At 41.3% G+C, this 17,657-nt stretch overlaps 1 protein-coding gene across 3 annotated transcripts in view; it reads right to left on the bottom strand.

The window, feature by feature from the left end:
- mRpS26 (mitochondrial ribosomal protein S26) overlaps positions 1 to 16,706 on the bottom strand; it is a 79,397-nt gene extending 62,691 nt beyond the window's left edge. For 2 of the 3 annotated variants that reach the window (XR_013898815.1, XM_080278764.1), the window contains exons 1-2: positions 16,542 to 16,706; positions 8,832 to 8,969 (exon numbers count right to left, since the gene is read on the bottom strand). Coding sequence is in view for 2 of the 3 variants with exons in the window: in XM_080278764.1 (XP_080134890.1) it covers positions 8,832 to 8,969; positions 16,542 to 16,663 (260 nt within the window). In the remaining variant the exon portion in view is untranslated. The remainder of the gene's footprint in view (positions 1 to 8,831; positions 8,970 to 16,541) is intronic. The other variant, XM_080278765.1, reaches the window with a different exon arrangement.
- Positions 16,707 to 17,657: the final 951 nt, after the last annotated feature.

Here is a 17,657-nt window from a genome sequence, read left to right as displayed (position 1 = left end):
GTGCCATAATTTGGTTAGATGGTTACCACTCTACATAGTAAATGGTTTCCTGGTGTACAGGAGACCTTCTACTGAAGAAATTTAAAATATCATTATCCATTACCCAATTCACTCTGATGGGGTATTTTTTATTCTTGCAACTCCAAACAGCTTTATTCTGCTTAAGAGACATTCTGAATTGACTGGGTTTGATATGGCTTTAATTAACCCATTCATAAGTAGAAATCCTCCCTAAATTGAGTAAAAATTCATCTGGAGGAAACAAGACTAAAATACAAAATTATATGTCAATGGAATGGAGGAGTTAACCATTTCATTATGACGCTCTTGCTGTAACAAACTATTTTAGTCAGCTCAGGATACAACCTACATTGGAGATGTTAGATACAACCTTTAATCACACTTTCACCAAAAGAGATCTCCCCTAAACTGAATATGGGTACAATCATCTGAATATAATTAAATACTGTACAAGTTTTGTTATATCAATGTAACAAATACAATCACCTTTAAAAACCTAATTGCACTACCTACTCTATCACATGAATCATGCAGTACTGTAGTGTACAGTACAATATTGCCCATCAATTCACCCATCATCCAATCTACTACCAAACTGCACATCCTGAGCGTAAGGGCACAGGGCTAGGCAATTAAGTTTGGATATATTTTAGTACAGACACAGGGCCAGGCTACTAGATTTGGATATTTAAGTATGGACACATGGTTAAGCTACTAAGTTTGGACATTTAGGTATGGACACAAAGCTAGGCTACTAAGTTTCAACATTTAAGGTTAGAGCGATCAGTTGCTCACCTCTTTGTGGCATCACATAATTATTCAATAAATAACCCCCCCTCCCAAGAATGAGACTTTCATGGATTGCATCAATTGGAGCACCTTACTAGACCATCTAGCATCATAAAATTGCATAGGGGCAGCAAGGCTGATGCTCTAAACCAGCATACAACAATAAGACCCACCCTTGATCTCCATGCATGCAGAGCATTGTCCCATTGAGGAGAGAGTACAATTGCCTCGTGTCCAACATGCATTTTTTTTTCTTTTTTAATGCAAAGAAGAAGGAACAAAAGGCCATGTGTCCACAAATTGTTTTCTCCAAGAAAAAACAAAAACAACATGACAGAGACCCAAATTCAAGACCCGTTCATTTTGAGATGCCTGGACACACTGCGTCTGAAAGACTGGAGATCACAGGCAGTAGGAACATACAGACAGAGGGAGATAGTTCCAGAGTTGACCTGTTGCAAGCATGAATGATTGGGAGTAACGATTAACTCTTGCCTTAGAGATCTGGACAGAAAAGGGATGAGAGTTTGTTGCTAGACGGGTGCTATGCGCCCACTGTAGTGGTACAGGGATGCAAGCAGACAGTTCATAGATGCAGTGACCACTGAAGTCGTGACACAAAAGAGATAAAGATGTAACAGTGTGGCGAAGAGACAGAGGTTGAAGGGAGCCAATACGAGGAAGAAAGTTAATGAGATGAAACTTTTGACTCCACCTTGTTGAGAAGAGCTGTATGTGGGGAGCCTCCCCACACATAAGAGCTCTACTTTTACACGGTAAATAAAACCCGTGTATAAAGTCAACAACTGTGCAGAGGTAAAGAAGGCACGAAGCTGGCCTAGCACACCTAATACCTCGGAGGCAGATTTTACACGAAAGGCACTGTGATCTTTCCAAGATAAATGCCGAGAGAATGAAACCACAACTATGTTTGAAGATGATGCAGGATTGAGCTGGATATTGTTAAAAATTAGAGGATACTCCTGCAGAAGATTATGTTGGGCTGACAGATGCAAGAACTGAGTTTCTGATGCATTAAAACAAGATTACTTCCACCCCAATCAGGGACATGAGCCAAGTCAGATACTAGGTGTGCCAAAGCTTCATCCGCTGTCTGTTGAAGTAACTGCTGAGAAGGACAATGCAGGAAGCAAATGGAAAGGTGAAGAGTGGAGTCATCAGCGTATGTGTGGGTAGGGTTTGACGTACAGCTCAGGTCACTGATGAATAAAAGGAAGAGAGTTGGTGAAACAACACAGCCCTGACGAACACCACTACTGATAGCTATTGATAGTACTAATGGCCTTTAATATGGTGGACACTCAAAATATTCATTTTAAAAATTTAATTAGTTTAGTACTGAACACTTAAATTACTACGGTTTGCTACCACAGCTATGCGTGAAATCCAAGGAGTTTTTTTGGGGGGGTCCATTATTCCGAGAATTTAAGAGGTGCCGCAGCAAATTATAACACACACTGGTTGGGAGGAGCAGCGGCCAATCAATACATTCGTCTGAAGGTGACGTCACTGTGCACTCGCCAGCATAGGCTACTAACATAGACTTGCAATTTTATGAAGGCAGTTTGGGTGGGGCCGCCTAAGACCGCATACTGCTAGCTCAGTTGCCACATCGCCGCCACACATGTGCTTTTCTCTCTCTCTCTCTCATATTTATATTAACTGCTTCTAATTTTATTCTCTTTATTTTTTCTCTTGTTTTGACTTTTGATGGGCAAGCTTCCACGGCGGGAGACTGACCGAGTATGACCCGTACACAAATGGCTATCCTTCGTGTCATTGCACTTGACAACGTCGCAAAAGCAACGCTGACAAGTCTTATGGGATTTATACTATACTATAGTTTTTTTTTTTAATTACATCTATACAGAGTATTTAAAATTCATTTTTAAGTACTAACTTAAAATAGGAGAGAGAGAGAGAGAGAGAGAGAGGTGAGCAGGAGTAATTACATGCATGTGGCTGCAGTGATATGGCAAATGAGCTGGCGGTGTGAGGTCTTAGGCGCCCCTACCCAAACTGCCTTCATAAAATAGGTCTATAGTAATACAGTAGAACCTCTTTGGTCCGGACCCCTTTGATCCGGATTTCTGTTAATTCGGACAAAATTTAAAAATAATAAGCTCCAAAAATATGTTGAAAGTAATTTTAAAGCCATTTTCAGTATTGGCGCGAAAAACGATCGTCATTTGTTTAGTCTCGGATCATGCTAGGTCGCAACATGGGCGCCTGTTTAAACACACGCTAGCATTCGTTCCATCAACTAGTTCACCAACCATTTATATTTTTACATTGTATTTCAAAAGTTAATCCTCCTTACCATGCCCCTTAATGCAAGTGTAGCGTCTCCAATGAATAAAGGTGTTAAAAGGAAGCATGTAACACTAAGTATTGCATATAAAGTGAAAATACTGGATAAACTAGAGGCTGGTGTTCCTCCAGAAAAACTCGTGAACGAGTTTGGTATCGCCAAACAAACTGTGTCGGACATCAAGAAAAACAAAGATAAAATTAGACAGTTTGCTTTAAAATTTGATGTTACAAACAGTGACTGTGGTGAAAATAAAAGAAAAACAAAAAATGCCACATATGTTAATAATTAACAAACATACCATATGTAGATAGTTTTTGGTATGAACTGGAGATTACCCTGATGGTCCGGACAATCTGCTAATTCGGACAACCCTTCCCCCCATATAGTCCGAATGAGAGAGGTTCTACTGTACGTTAGACAGTATCATTGTGCTTGTTTTGTGTAGGTGTGCTGCCTGCCCTTATTCAACTGACAAATTGCAGTTAAATTACAGTCTTGTCTGATCTAAATAATTTTCCCCATAAGGTTTTTTATTTGTCCTCTATGAATTTAGTTCAACAAAGCAGCGTTGTTCGATCTAATTACTGTACTGGATGCAAGGTACCTGTACTCGTGCAACAGGGAACGTATTTTTGTGTTCATTCAGAAAATCAACCAGAGTTGGCTGCAGTGGATACTGTAAATAAGATTAATCACCAGTGTCTATCACTCTCTATCATCCAATCTTTTCTTGCCCCATAAGGATCATAGAGATCTAGGGCTAAGTTACTTGGTCCCAAGAAGGTTTAAAGGGTAGAGACAGAACGAGATACTCGCTCCATGCTGTCAGGTGAAGCCAGCCGCTGGCGTGTCCACCACACTGTTGTAGGCTTACTTGCTCCAGGCAGTTACCCGACCCATACTATTATTACTAGTTATACTGCCCACACTCATTTATATTATTCATTTAGCTGTTTAAATGAGCCGATGGCCTTACTGTTGAGATTTACTGCATGCTATGACTACATTAACATGAACATTTGACTGACATTAGCTCCACAACCCACTGAATAATAGTAGCTTATTCATTGCAGTTCTGCTCATAATACCTTTAAGAGTTGATTGTCGTGCAGTGAATTGTTTACCAGCATAGTTGTATCTTACCTGAGGATATGTCTCCGTTACTGCTTTGATTAACAACACAAAATGATTCTTTAAAAGGTCACTGTCTGACATATGTACTGTCAAGCTTGGAAATACAGATTTGTTTAAGCCATCTGATAAGACATAAGTTACAATTTTGTAATAATATTTCCTTGAAGCTCTGCATAGAGGTGTATTTGTTTAGCAAGCAATGCTTTTTCTATGAATATCTTTTCACTTAAGCAACATATATCTATGACATCTTTTGAGGGGAATGACAGGTTTCCTTTGTTTTTCTTAATAATCAGTGTACGAGAATTATCACAGTTTTCAATAAACAGTGCACTGCAGCAACGTTCACACTTCAAAGATCTGTAAAGTTTCATTGATACACATCCTGCTATGTATGCAACAATTTTTTCAGAATATGGTGATAGCATAGAAGAAACAATGTCACCATTTTTCTTTCCTAATACATCATAATTATCTGTGTAAGACACTCATCATCATCATCTACAAGTCTGCTTTTGTCCACAAAGGTATTAATCACTCTACTTGAAGGATCATAGGTATTTATATCACTTAGATAATTACTAGAAGCCATCAAAATTGGTATATCCTCTAAGGCTAAGCAGTCTCCTCATGACACTTCCTTAGTGTCATTGTGAAGCATTACCTTCTTATAGGCTGCTGTGAACTGGCGAGCTGAAGGATTATTGTTGCATCCTTCCATACTTCTGATTTTGCCAGAAAAATAGTTCAATGTTATCCTGGCTCATTATATAAGAAATAGTTCAGAACTGAGGGTGGGGACATGGAATGTGAGAGGAGTGAATGATGAAGTGAAAGTGAGAGAGATTGTTCAGGTGCTTGAGGATGCAAGAGTGGATATATGTGGATTGATTGAAAGTAAATAGAAAGATGAAAGGGCGAGAGAGTGGGAATATGTTTAGGTATATGTGTGGGAGTTAATGAGAATGAGAAGGCAAGAGAGAGAATGTCTGATGATATGCAAGAAGTGGAAGGAGACTATAAGAGAGTATGGAACAGTGGGTGCATGGGTTGTATGGGTGAGGATGAAAGTAGGTATACAAGCATGGGCGATTGTATGTGCGTATGTGCCGACAGAGGACCAAGTGGCAAGAGTGAAAGAGGAGTTTTGGGCGAGAGTAGAAGCATGTATGGACAAATTTGAGAGGAGCGAGAGAGTGCTTGTGATTGGAGACATGAATGGCAAAGTTGGGAATGTATGAGAGGATGGAGTGATTGGTCAGTGGGGTGTGCCAACTGAAGTAGATGGGAATGGTAGTGCTTTGGTGGACATCTGTGCTGGTAAGGGGTTGGCAATAGCTAACACCTAGTTTCGGCATAAGATGATCCACAGGTACACATAGAGAGTAATGAGGAGGATGGATGGTGAACTTGTTGAACGAAAGGCAATGATAGACTATGTGTGTGTGGATGAGTGAATGAGAAGACAATTGTTGGATGCAAAAGTGTGGAGAGGGTGGGGGAATGGAGTCTCAGACCATTACTTAGTGATGGCCAAGGTAAAGCTGCAAAGAAAATGGTTGAAGAGACAAAAGGGAAGACAGGAGGAAACAGCTCCTGTGAGAAGAGTGGAGAAGCTGCAAGATAGTGAGAAAATGGCAGAGTATAAGAGCATAGTGGAAGAAAGATTGGGAAGGTATGAATTAGAGCAGATGGAACGGGTGGAAGACGTATGTAAGATATTCACGGAAAAGATAGGCGCAGCGTGTGAGGTTGTTTGTGGAGTGAGGAGGAGATGCAAGGGTGTGCAAGGGACAGATTGGTGGAATGATGAGGTGAAACAAGCTGTGGAACAATAGAAGAAGGCAGTGAGTGAATGGTTAGCGAGTAGAGGTAGGGGAGAAGATGAGAGAGAAGAGAGAGGTATATGTGAGCAGGAGAAGGGAAGTGAAGAGACTGGTGAAGGAGAGTAAGAAGAAAGTGGATGAAGAATTTGGGAGGAATTTGAGTGTGAAATGGAGGGAGAGTAAGAAATTGTTTTGGAAGGAGGTAATGTAAGGCAGTGTGAAAGGGGATATAGTAGGGAAGTGAAAGATAGGGATAATAGATTGCTGGTGGAGAAGAGAGAGAAATAGAGGAGATGGAAGGAGCACTTTGAGGATCTGTTGAATGTAGTGAGAGCAGTGCGAGAATAAGTGGTTGGCAAATGGCTGGGAGAAGAAGAGATGAGAGGAGGGAGGAAGAGATCAGTAGGGCAGAAGTAGTGGAAGCAATGACGAAGATCAAGATGGGAAAGGCTCCAGGAATTGACGGAGTGTGTGGTGAAATGCAGAGGTATGGGGGAGAGATTGTTGTGGAGTGGATATGGAAGTTGTGTAGATTGGCTTAGGAAGAGGGAAGGGTTCCAGAAGACTGGAAATCAGGTATAACTGTTCCTTTATACAAAGGAAAAGGGGAGAGAGAAGTATGTGGTAACCATAGGGGTATTTGCCTTCTTAGTGTGACGGAAAAATATATGGCAGAATACTCATGGATAGGGTTAGGCATATGACAGAGGAGCTAGTTGGAGAAGAACAAGGGGGATTTAGGAAGGGAAAAGGGTGTGTAGATCAGATACTCATTCTAAGATGTTTAGTGGAGAAGTATCTTGAGAAGGGATAGAAAGTGTATGATGGCTTCATGGACTTGGAGAAAGCTTATGACAGAATAGATAGGCAAGGTATGTGGAAGGTATTAAAAATATATGGAGTGAAGGAGAAATTGTTGAGTGCTGTGAGGAGTATGTACGAAGGAGCTAGGGCTACGGTGCGAGTGGATGGTGAGCTGAGTGAGTTCTTTTATGTCAGTGTGGGACTGAAACAGGGTTGTGTGATGTCTCCATGCCTGTTTAATATATATATGGATGGGGTTGTAAAGTAGGTGCAAGATAGGGCAGTGGATGTGGGGGGTGGCTCTAATGAATGAGGGTGAGATTTGGAATATTCCGGTGTTGCTGTTTGCTAATGATACAGTATTGTTGAGTGAAGATAAATGAGAGTTGCAAGGTTTGGTGAATGAATCTGGAACAGTGTGTAGGAGGAGGAATCTGAAAGTTTATGTAAACAAGAGTAAAGTTATGGTGTTTAAGATGAATGAAGTCACAGAATGTACAGTGAGGATGGATGGTGAAGATATGGAGAATGTGAGTGCATTCAAGTACTTGGGTAGTGTGATGAGTAAGGATGGAACATTGAGGGATGAAGTGTGTGAAAGGGTACAGCAGGGAAGGAAGGTTGTTGGTTCACTGAAAGCAGTGATGAGAAATAGGGAGGTGAGTATGGAAGTTAAGAAGTCACTGCATGATAGTATTGTGATCCCTACCCTGACATAAGGAAGCGAGGCATGGACCTTGCAAGAGGGGGACAAGTCAAGAGTGAGAGCAGTGGAAATGAGTTACTTGAGAGGAGCATGTGAAGTGACATGGAGGGACAGGTTGACGAATGAAGAAGTGAAGGAACGTTGTGGGGTGGATGTGGATGAGGTTGAGAAGCTAAAGAGAAATACACTGAGGTGGTTTAGACATGTGGAGAGAATGGAGAATGAAAGACTGACTAAGAGGGCGTATGTAGGTGAGGTGGAGGGAGGGAGAGGGAGGCGTAGACCGAGGATGAGGTGGAGGGATGGAGTTGAGTGGTATATGAGGGAGGGGGGAGTGTGTTGGGGGGAGGGTAGTCAAATGGTGGGTGACAGAGCGACTTGGAGGCATTTTGTCTGCAGCCACCCTTTGCGGGATTAGGGTGTCAGGCTAAAGATAGATAGATAGATAGAAAGATTAGCATCTCATTAATCTTCTGGAGACTCTTGCAAAAACTAGAAATCCCACAAATCCAGTCGTTCTTTAGATTTAGCCATTGGCACGTTATCAGGAGATATAAGATCTAAGATACCGTTTTGCACTTTCAATGAACCCCATTATCTCTGAATTATTATCTGCTTGTAAAGGACGCTTCCAGCCATAACTACAAAGACTTCGAAAATTCCTTATATCAAACAGTGCATACGAATGAATTTTATTGTTCAGCTAACTGAAATCTGAACCTCCTTGAGCCTAGCCCTGACATACCCTGATGCGCCTTATGCCGACAACAATATGGCAACCGGTCAGGTCACTAGGCTCCAATCATCCCACCTGATGCTGCCTCCACCCTTTGAACCTCCTTGCTTGGTCCCAACATTTAAGGGAAAGGTGACCAGCCACTCCCTTTTGAGTGGCATTATATGAGAAATAAGATTCAACCACCAATCGGATGCAAACCATTACGGACCTGTTGCAGCACCTTAACCCAATAGACCACCAGGCATCTGTTAGTTGGTCATGTGGTTACCATCCATTGTAATAACTGGCTGCCTGGGTTAGCCTAAAGAAACCATATGATCTGTCAATTAATGCAGAGGTACCTGTAGGTACTGATAACTCTGCTGCTATATCAAGAAAGTGGATGGTAGGGTGCCCCTAAACACCACTAAATCAGTAGAGTAGGCAGATGAACCGAATAAAATTGATTTCCTTCAAGATTAGACACTCACAACATACCTAACTGCTTTCATTCTTGTGCGATAAATGTTGTATAATCGCATCATCTCCACATACTCATCATCAGGAAGTGTTTTTCTTTCCGGTATCCTGAACATTTTGCTCTTGGCTGTGGGTATCCATCTTGCTTTTCTCCATCTGAAATGAAGAGCAGGCTGCTGCAAAATCAGTCATTCACAGAATTACTACATCCATCCATCATCCAATCCTACGTTGCCTCATGAAGAGCGTAGAAGCCCGGGGCTAGGCAGTTGGTCCTGACATTTAAGATGAGAGCGACCAGCCTCAGTCATCCCTGAATGGCATTACATGAGCAATAAACCCCAACCATCCCTTGGATATAAACCTTCACCGGCTCAATCCGATTGGAGCGCAATAATTACCCACTAAACCACAGGCGCCAAAATTTGGTTATATGGTTACCACCCATCGTAGTAAATGGTTTCCTGGTGTACAGGAAACCATCTGGCTTGTCACTCAATGTAGAGACACCCACTGGCAGAAGGAAGGGGAAAAAATGAAGGAAAGAAAGACAAAAGAGGGAGCGTAAAGTCACCTGTAGGCAGAAGGACGAGAAAAGACTGAAGGAAAGAAAGACAGATGAGAATGGAAGGAAAGAAGGATGGAAGAGATCACAGGGCAGACCCCCGAGAGCAACACTACATCGAGTGAGTGGATGGTGAGCGCCCCCACCTACCACTAAGAATTACTACATACCTACTAGCAATGTTCTCTGGTGCATGACCAAACTCACAGCTCAACCCCTTCAATCCAATGATGTACTGTACTTTTGATTTTACTGTTGCTGTCACTCTGTAGTTTTATTAAACTATTTCGTTCAGCTCTGGTGATCAAGAGGTTTTGAGATAAAACTAACCCCTCCCCCCCAAGTTCAATACATCTCTCCCACAATTTGTAAAATTGCCTGAAGACAGAAGGAGTAAAAAGATAAACTGTCTAAGACTGAAGCGGCTCATATTCAAGGCAGCCACTTTATTACATTCCCAAGGGGATAAATTACTCATATGCCCATACAGTGGTTTCAACCACCCTGTGAATGAGTACAGATATTTGTTCTTATAGACCAACATACCACCTCCACCAAGAGGTTAATGTAACTTTATGGGTATCCTGTACTCACAATTATAAACACATGATGGTTACAGGAAAAATAAAAGCTCTTGCTTGCACTGAAATACAGTGAATGCCTATTTAAGTAACTTCACTATCTTTAGTTTGTTAGTGTATCAAATTAAGTCATGGTCACAAGGGAATATTTTTGGGCAACAGCAATCCGAAGAGCAATAGCAAGAGCAATGAAATTCTTTCAAAGATGATCGCGTGAGCTGTTCTCTCACTGCAAGGAGAAAAATAAGTTAATGTTGCCGTGTGAGTCAGACAAGTGTTTATCTTATCCTGCTGTTACCGATAGCAACATGTACAGGTCCAGCAATAAAAACAGTGAATATACATGCCAATGAGGATGCTGCTATTCTGGTTATGTCGATGCTTATAATCCAGAAACAGACTACTACTTAGAAAATGTTTGTAGACTTGCAAGTACCAGTAACGTCCTAGAACAGGGAGTGAGAGCATTTAATATAAAGTGGTCAGAGCTTATTTTGGTGGACTCAGAAACCAAGAGGCTGTATGTATGACTCAACCCCAATACAGGCAAGACCCGATATACGATGGACGATGGTTTAGTAACATAAGGAATAAAATAATACAACGATAAAAATAAAGTTATAGCCACTTTCGGGTTAATGATTATGGAATTTGTTTTTATAATAGTCAAGGTGGCTGCATACAACAATCCCGTGCGTACACAGTGCTGCCTGAAAAAGCCGTGAGCCAGACATTTGAGCCAAGGTGGCGGTCCAGTGTTTACATGTACTGAATTGTGTTCATCTGGTTTTCGTTCCATCTCGCCTATGCAAGGCCACTGAAACACCACTGCTATTGCCAGATAACAGTGCAAGTGCACAATGAATAGTGCAATGGACAATATCTACCCTCCCATGCACAAGGGCTCAGTAAAAAATCCAACTGCTTGCACTTTTTCAACATAGGTTAAGTCCAACCATATAGGTTGCGGTATTTTTTTGCCATGATTTTTGGTTGCGTCAATCAGCTTTCTCCTCTACCCATTTTTATCACTGTATTGCCATGAATTTGCTGTTATAAATAAATAAACAATCTTCCTAATGAACAAAAATAAATAAAAATAAAAATATAAAATATAAAAATAAATTACCATATTTTATCATTTACTCATTTATTCAACGCTGACTTCTCACAGATATATTGTATAAACATTTCGTCAATGCTTGTTGAGTGAAAGTTGTAGAGCATTCAACAAGCAATGACGAAATGTTTATACAGTATAGCTCTAAAAATTCGGTGTTCAATGAGTGAACAAAACAATATGATAATTCATTTTTTCTTTTCTAAACATGTAGTAATTTCATAACAATACAGTTACACATAAGGGCTGGGGAATGAAATGACTGGAAACATTTTATGATGTTCAGCCAGCCACTACTAGAGCGGCCGGGTGTGGTCAAAGACTAAGATATTTCTGTTCCATACACCATAAAAATCTTTCTAATAGAGCTAGAAGTGTCATTTTCTTCACAAAAATCATTGCAAATGCTCTACAAATCTCTCAACAAGCATAGACAAAATGTTTATACTGTATATCTGTGAGAAATCTGCAATGAATAAATGAGAGAATGATAAAATATAATTTTTCCTTTTTTTTTCCCTTCATTAGAAAGATCATTTATTCATTTATAGCATGTAGCAATTTCCTAACATTCATTCATTCACCATCCAATCCTACGTTGCCCCATGAAAAGCGTAGGGGCCCGGGGCTAGGCAAGTTGGTCCTGACATTCAAGATGACAGTGACTAGCCTCACTCATCCGAGTGGCATTACGTGAGCAATAAACCCCAACCACCCCTTGGATATGAACCTACACAGGCTCAATCCGACTGGAGCGCCATAATTACCCACTAAACCACCAGGTGCCAAAACTTGGTTATGTGGTTACCACCCAGCGTAGTAAATGATTTCCTGGTGTACAGGAACCATCTGGCTTGTCACTCAGTGTAGTCACCCACGGGCAGAAGGAAGAGGAATGAAGGAAAGAAAGACAGAGGAAAGAGTGTAGAGTCACCCACAGGCAGAAGGATGAGGAAAGAATGAAAGAAAGAACGACAGAAAAGGATGCAAGGAAACAAGGATGGAGGAGAGGCAAGGGCAGCCATCCAAGAGCAGCACTACATTCAGTGAGTGGATGGTGAGTGTCCCCACCTTCCACATACAATTCATAATAATAGTTATAAATAAGAGCAGGGGAGAAAGTTGAATGGAAACATTTTCTGATGTCGTGCACATCGTTGAGTGAGGGGTGTGTGGCATGTGAGGTCTGGGCCAGCCCGTGGGGGTCATGCAGTACCATACTCGTAAGCGGTTGTACACAGGTTGCGCTGAAAGAGTTCGAGAGGGTTAAGTAATGATAACTTTTTGTGCATGAAATAATGAAACTTGTGACTTGGACAGCATGTCTGGCTAGAGTGGTACCCCTAGTGGAAAGCGCAGTGCTACTGAGGGCGCTGAGGGAAAGCCTGTAAAGGGTAAGGTCTTTTGAGATTCTGGTCATGGGCCTTGATCCCCAACCATATCCCCACAGAACCCGTGTTAAATCGACATTAATTTATGATAAAATCAGTATAGTATGCAACAGATTTTCACTTGACATAACCCCATCACATACTAGAACAAGACAGAATCTTCATCTGTTGAGTTTTGTTTATCATATTATTAACAAGAAAGATACCAACATGAAGAAGTCTGACCCTGAGTGAGTGGCAGGCTTGGATGTAAACAAAAGCTGGTCAAACCACCAATCAACGTACATTTCCCGTTTGTTTACAGTTACTGTATCTGAGTATGTTAGCTGGAATAATAACGATAAACAGCTACTGTAGTATTACGTGAACATTAAGCACAAAAATGAGCATTTCTGTTTGTGTAATTAATTCTATTTCCCCTGATCTGACCCTAATTACTGCTGGAAGTTTTTTGGCTCAAGACAGAGACACACGTCTGCAATCATTCCTAAATAATAACTGAGAAAACTTCTGAATATTCAGACATCAAGAAAAACAGTCTGGAAGAAAACATTGCTTGAAAATGCCCCATGTGACCATGGCTTTAACCAAGAATGATATAAGGGTAAATACTATTTACTAGTATGGTGTATGAATGGTAGACTGCTTGTGGAGAAGGGAGAAAAGTGAGCAGATGGAGAGAACACTTAAAGGAACTGCTGAACACTGAGAATGAAAGTGGCTGGGAGAAGGAGGGAGGTGAGAAGAGAGGAAGAAATCAGTAGGATGGAAGTAGTGGAACCAACGAAAAGGTCAATATGGGGAAAGCCCCAGGAATTGATGGAATGTGTGGTGAAATGCTGAATCACGGGAGAAAGATAGTAGTAGAATGGATATGGAAGATGTGTAGATTGGCCTGGGAGGAAGGTAGAGTTCTGAAGAATTCTAAGTCAGGTATAATTATCCCCCTGTACAAAGGAAATAACAGAGTAATTAGTTGGAGAAGAAGGGGGCTTTAGGAAAGGAAAAGTTTGTGTAGATCTGATGTTCATTCTTAGGTCTTCAGTGGAAAAGTTATAAGAGAAGGGAAAGAGGCTGCATGCAGCCTTCATGGATTTGGAGAAAGCATATGACAGGATGGATAGACATGGAATGTGAAAAGTATTAAGAATCTATGGAGTAAATGGGAAGTTGATGAATGCCATGAAAAGAGTGTATGAGAGGGCTAAGGCTGCAATGCATCTGGACAGTGAACTGAGTGAATCTTTTTATTTGAATGTTGGACTGAAACAGGGATGTGTCATGTCCCCATAGTTGTTCAATCTGTATGTGGATGGGGTTATAAAAGAGGTACAGTACAAGGCAGGTCAGTCAATGTTGGAGCAAACCTAATGAGAGAGGGCAGTGTTTGGAAGCTCCCTGTACTGCAGTTTGCAGATAATAATGTATTGTTAAGTGAAGACAAAGGGGAACTGCAAGGCTTAGTGAATGAGTTTGGGAGATTGTGTACGAAACAGATCCAAAGGTGAATGTGGGGAAGAGTAAAGTTATGGTCTTCGAGAGAAATGAAGCCACAATGTACAGTGAGGCTGGATGAGGTGGAAATGGAAAATGTGAATGAGTTCAAGTACAGTATTTGGGTAGTGTGATGAGTAAGGATGGAAGTTTAGAGGATGAAGTGCTTGAAAGGGTACAACAGTGAGGAAAGGTTGCTGTTTTTTTAAAGCAGTGATAAAGAATAGGGAAGTGAGAATGGAGGTAAGAAAGTTGCTCCATGACAGTATTGTGATACCAACCCTAACGTATGGAAGTGAAGCTTGGACCTTGTTGGAAGAACACAAGCCAAGAGTGAGAGCAATAGAAATGAGTTATTTGAGAGCAGCAAGTGGAGTTATGTAGAAAGACAGACTGACAAATGAGGATGTGAAGGAGCATTGTGATGTGGATGTGGATGTGACAGAAAGCGTCAAGAGAAATACACTGAGGTGCTTTGGCTATGTGGAGAGGATGAAGAGCGAGAGACTAATGAGGAGTGTGTATGCGAGTGAGGGGGGAGGCCGAGGATGAGATGAAGGGATGGAGTGGAGAGGTATATGAGAGATGGGGTGTGAACTGGGAGCACTGCAGTGAAATGACATTGGTCAGGGTGACATGAAAGTGATTTTGTGGCCACCCCTTATGGGATTGGGGCATCTGGCAATAAACAGATAGATAGATGAATATACCAGCAGCTGTATAAAGTACCTACCATCTACAACTCTATAGTCAGAGCATCCCTTTATCAAGAAGTGACTGGTATATGGATTGATAAAGAAACAGAAATACCCAGCGGTACTGCACATACAAACAGAAGCTAAGGTCCACACCAGGGGTCATGCCGCGCACCCAGTTACACGTCATGTTGCTGAGGATGGTGATGTCCACACCAGAACAATAGGCGGCATGCACTAGTTACCGTTGAGCTGCAAGAGGAGGATGGATACCAACACTGCAACAGTTCAAGAATCAATGATGTGGAGCATTGTGACACTATGTTCTGACAAAAAGATGTGATGTAAGCAGTAGCTATCACAGCATTTGCTATATCAACTGATATTGTTTTAAACTTGCACTTCTTAAGTTCTTGTGCTTGTACTGCTTGTTTTTTCCCTGCCAGATACCAGTACATGGATGCATCTTCAGCAGTTCTGTAAACCATATGGTGCTGCACCTTGACCATTCGGTATTATTTTACAAGTTGCCAATATGCAGTTCAGGGATATTACCACCATAAACACATAGTATAATGCCTAAGAATGCTAATAAACCCCCATGACCCGATCTGCAAATCAATATTTACAGAGATATTGAATTTAATAAAAATATCCCAAAATACCATACCTTGGATCTTGACTGCCAGTTCATGTAAAAAATGCGTATGTTCATACATGTGTTTCTCTTTCCATCTACTGCGCATGTGTCTTCTTGACATGTTTCAGCCACTCATGGGCATACTTTTAGTCTCATGATGGTATTCTACCAATCAGTTTGAAGTGTGCTCTTTGATTCATTCTGGGTAAAAAAATTCAAATCCTTCTCACTATGGCTTGATGAAGTAGGACGTGATCTGTGCACCGGGTGTGATACTGATTATTTACCGGTATGTCTTAAATGAAGCATTTCCGACAAAAATGAGGATCAAAATCACTCAAATCTCGTCAAAAACTACCAGATAAATATACTGCACAACCTGGACCAGTGTATCTCTAAGGTAAGCATTCCACTGCAGCAGGTTAGGTTAGGTTAGGTTGGGCTAGGTTAGGTTGGTTAGGTTAGGTTTGGTTTGGTTAGGTCAGGTTAACTAGTTGTGAAGTATAGTTTTCTTGTGGTTCTGATGCTATTTGAGTGATTTTTGTCTTTGTTTTCTGTTGGTCAGGTTTGACTGGGTTAGATTAGGTCTGTTTGGTTAGGTTAACCGGTTATGCAGTATATTTTTCTGGTGGTTTTTGATGCGATGAGTGATTTTTGCCTTTGTTTTCTGTCAAAAATGCTTCATTTCACCTCCTCATCCAGTCAGGGTTCAGAGGCAAAATAAAGCATTTCCGACAAACATGAAGGTCAAAATCATCCAAATCTCATCAAAAACTACCAGGAAAATATACTGCACAACCTGGGGGATGTATTGGCAACTTGTATTGGAGATGAAAGAAAAAAAAAAGGCAATGAAAATACAATTATTCTCAAGGAAAGCCAGAGTGTTACTCAGGGTACTAAGGTGTGCCCTGTCACCACGAAGTGCCTCTCAACCAGATTTGCCAGAAGCATGCACCACAGAACTTCTGCAGCACAAAGACCTGAGTTGGGTAACTTGACATGCCAAAGCACGCAGCATGATCCCTAGTGTGGACGGGGCATAAATGTTAACTTATTTCCGCAAATAACCTACCCTGCTGATCCTAAAAGGTTAACAAATGTCTTGCCAGTAGGCAAACTGGAGAGTTATGGCACAGCAAGAAAACCACTTGCCCGAGTAGGTAGTGATGCATTTACACACACCATTTGCTCATTACCTTTACGGTTAGAACTGTACCTTAAATTGACAGTAAAACTCACCTCACACTCTGGTCCCCTACAAGCGCTACAGAAGTCTCATTTACCGGATACCACAGTCTGCTGGCACACCTAGAACTCAGCACCACGCTTCTCGCTGCAGTCATCAATATGTAGCTGGCCATTTCTTATTAATTTCCGTGGTAACTCAACACAGACTTACCATTGTTTACGTCTTAACTAGAGCGAATGATCGATGCCTCACAGGACAAGTTTCTCTCGCTCCACTCGCCGACTGCCTCACAGGACATGGCGTTAACTATCTGATATTATCCACATATTTTAATGCGCTGTTTTGATTAGTACTACTCTGAAACAAGCTCTGGTCGTCCTCGCACTGAAGGTGACCTAAATAAGCGAATATTAGTATACTATGCTTTTTTTTTTTTTTTTTCAAAAGAACTTCTCATTGCTTTTCTTTCATTTACAGGTGGCTTTACATTGAGTGACAAGCCAAATGGTTTCCTGTAAGCCAAGAAACCATTTACAACGCTGGGTGGTAGCCATATAACCAAACCATACGTGCTCCCTACGTGTCAACAAGTGGGTTGGTGGAGGGTTAGTGCCCCTCCCTGTAAAACAAATAACTCTAAGTCAAATGGCCACACCTTACGGGATTATGGCGTCTGGGAATAGATAGAAATCTTTGGCAGGGTGTTGGGACTTTTGTAAGATGATGTGAACCCACTGAGCTCTATAGTATGGCGAGGCTATCTCCGCCGCGAGCGTGTGATTTTCGCCGCCATATTGAACCACCTACACTCATCGCTTATAATACAAAAACATGTATGGATTATGACTTTTTTTTCGGCCTAGTTCAACGAATTATATGGGGTACATTTAGCCAATGAGTATAAAGCATCGCCATAGGTTGCTGCCTTGCTGAAGTCACTGATGCAAGTGACACAGTCGAAATTTTGTTTTCACTTGCATCGAGTGGTACAATAATAGCGTTATGTGAGGTAAGTGACTCAAAGTGATTAAGGGATGTGGTATGGTCATATAGTCCATAATACCACACAAAACCACGAATTTTTTGAGGAAATGCTGCACGACTTTACTTTCCGATCTGTAGTAAGGCAAGAGCCCGGGAGAGGTGCCAAACCAATCAGCACGCGC

Source organism: Coenobita brevimanus, chromosome 74 (assembly GCF_032717465.1).
Source record: "Coenobita brevimanus isolate Jiangsu-jjx chromosome 74, ASM3271746v2, whole genome shotgun sequence".
NCBI lineage: Eukaryota > Metazoa > Arthropoda > Malacostraca > Decapoda > Coenobitidae > Coenobita > Coenobita brevimanus.
The sequence above is the reverse complement of the archived record's forward strand: the minus strand, read 5'-3'. Positions and strand labels throughout refer to the sequence as shown.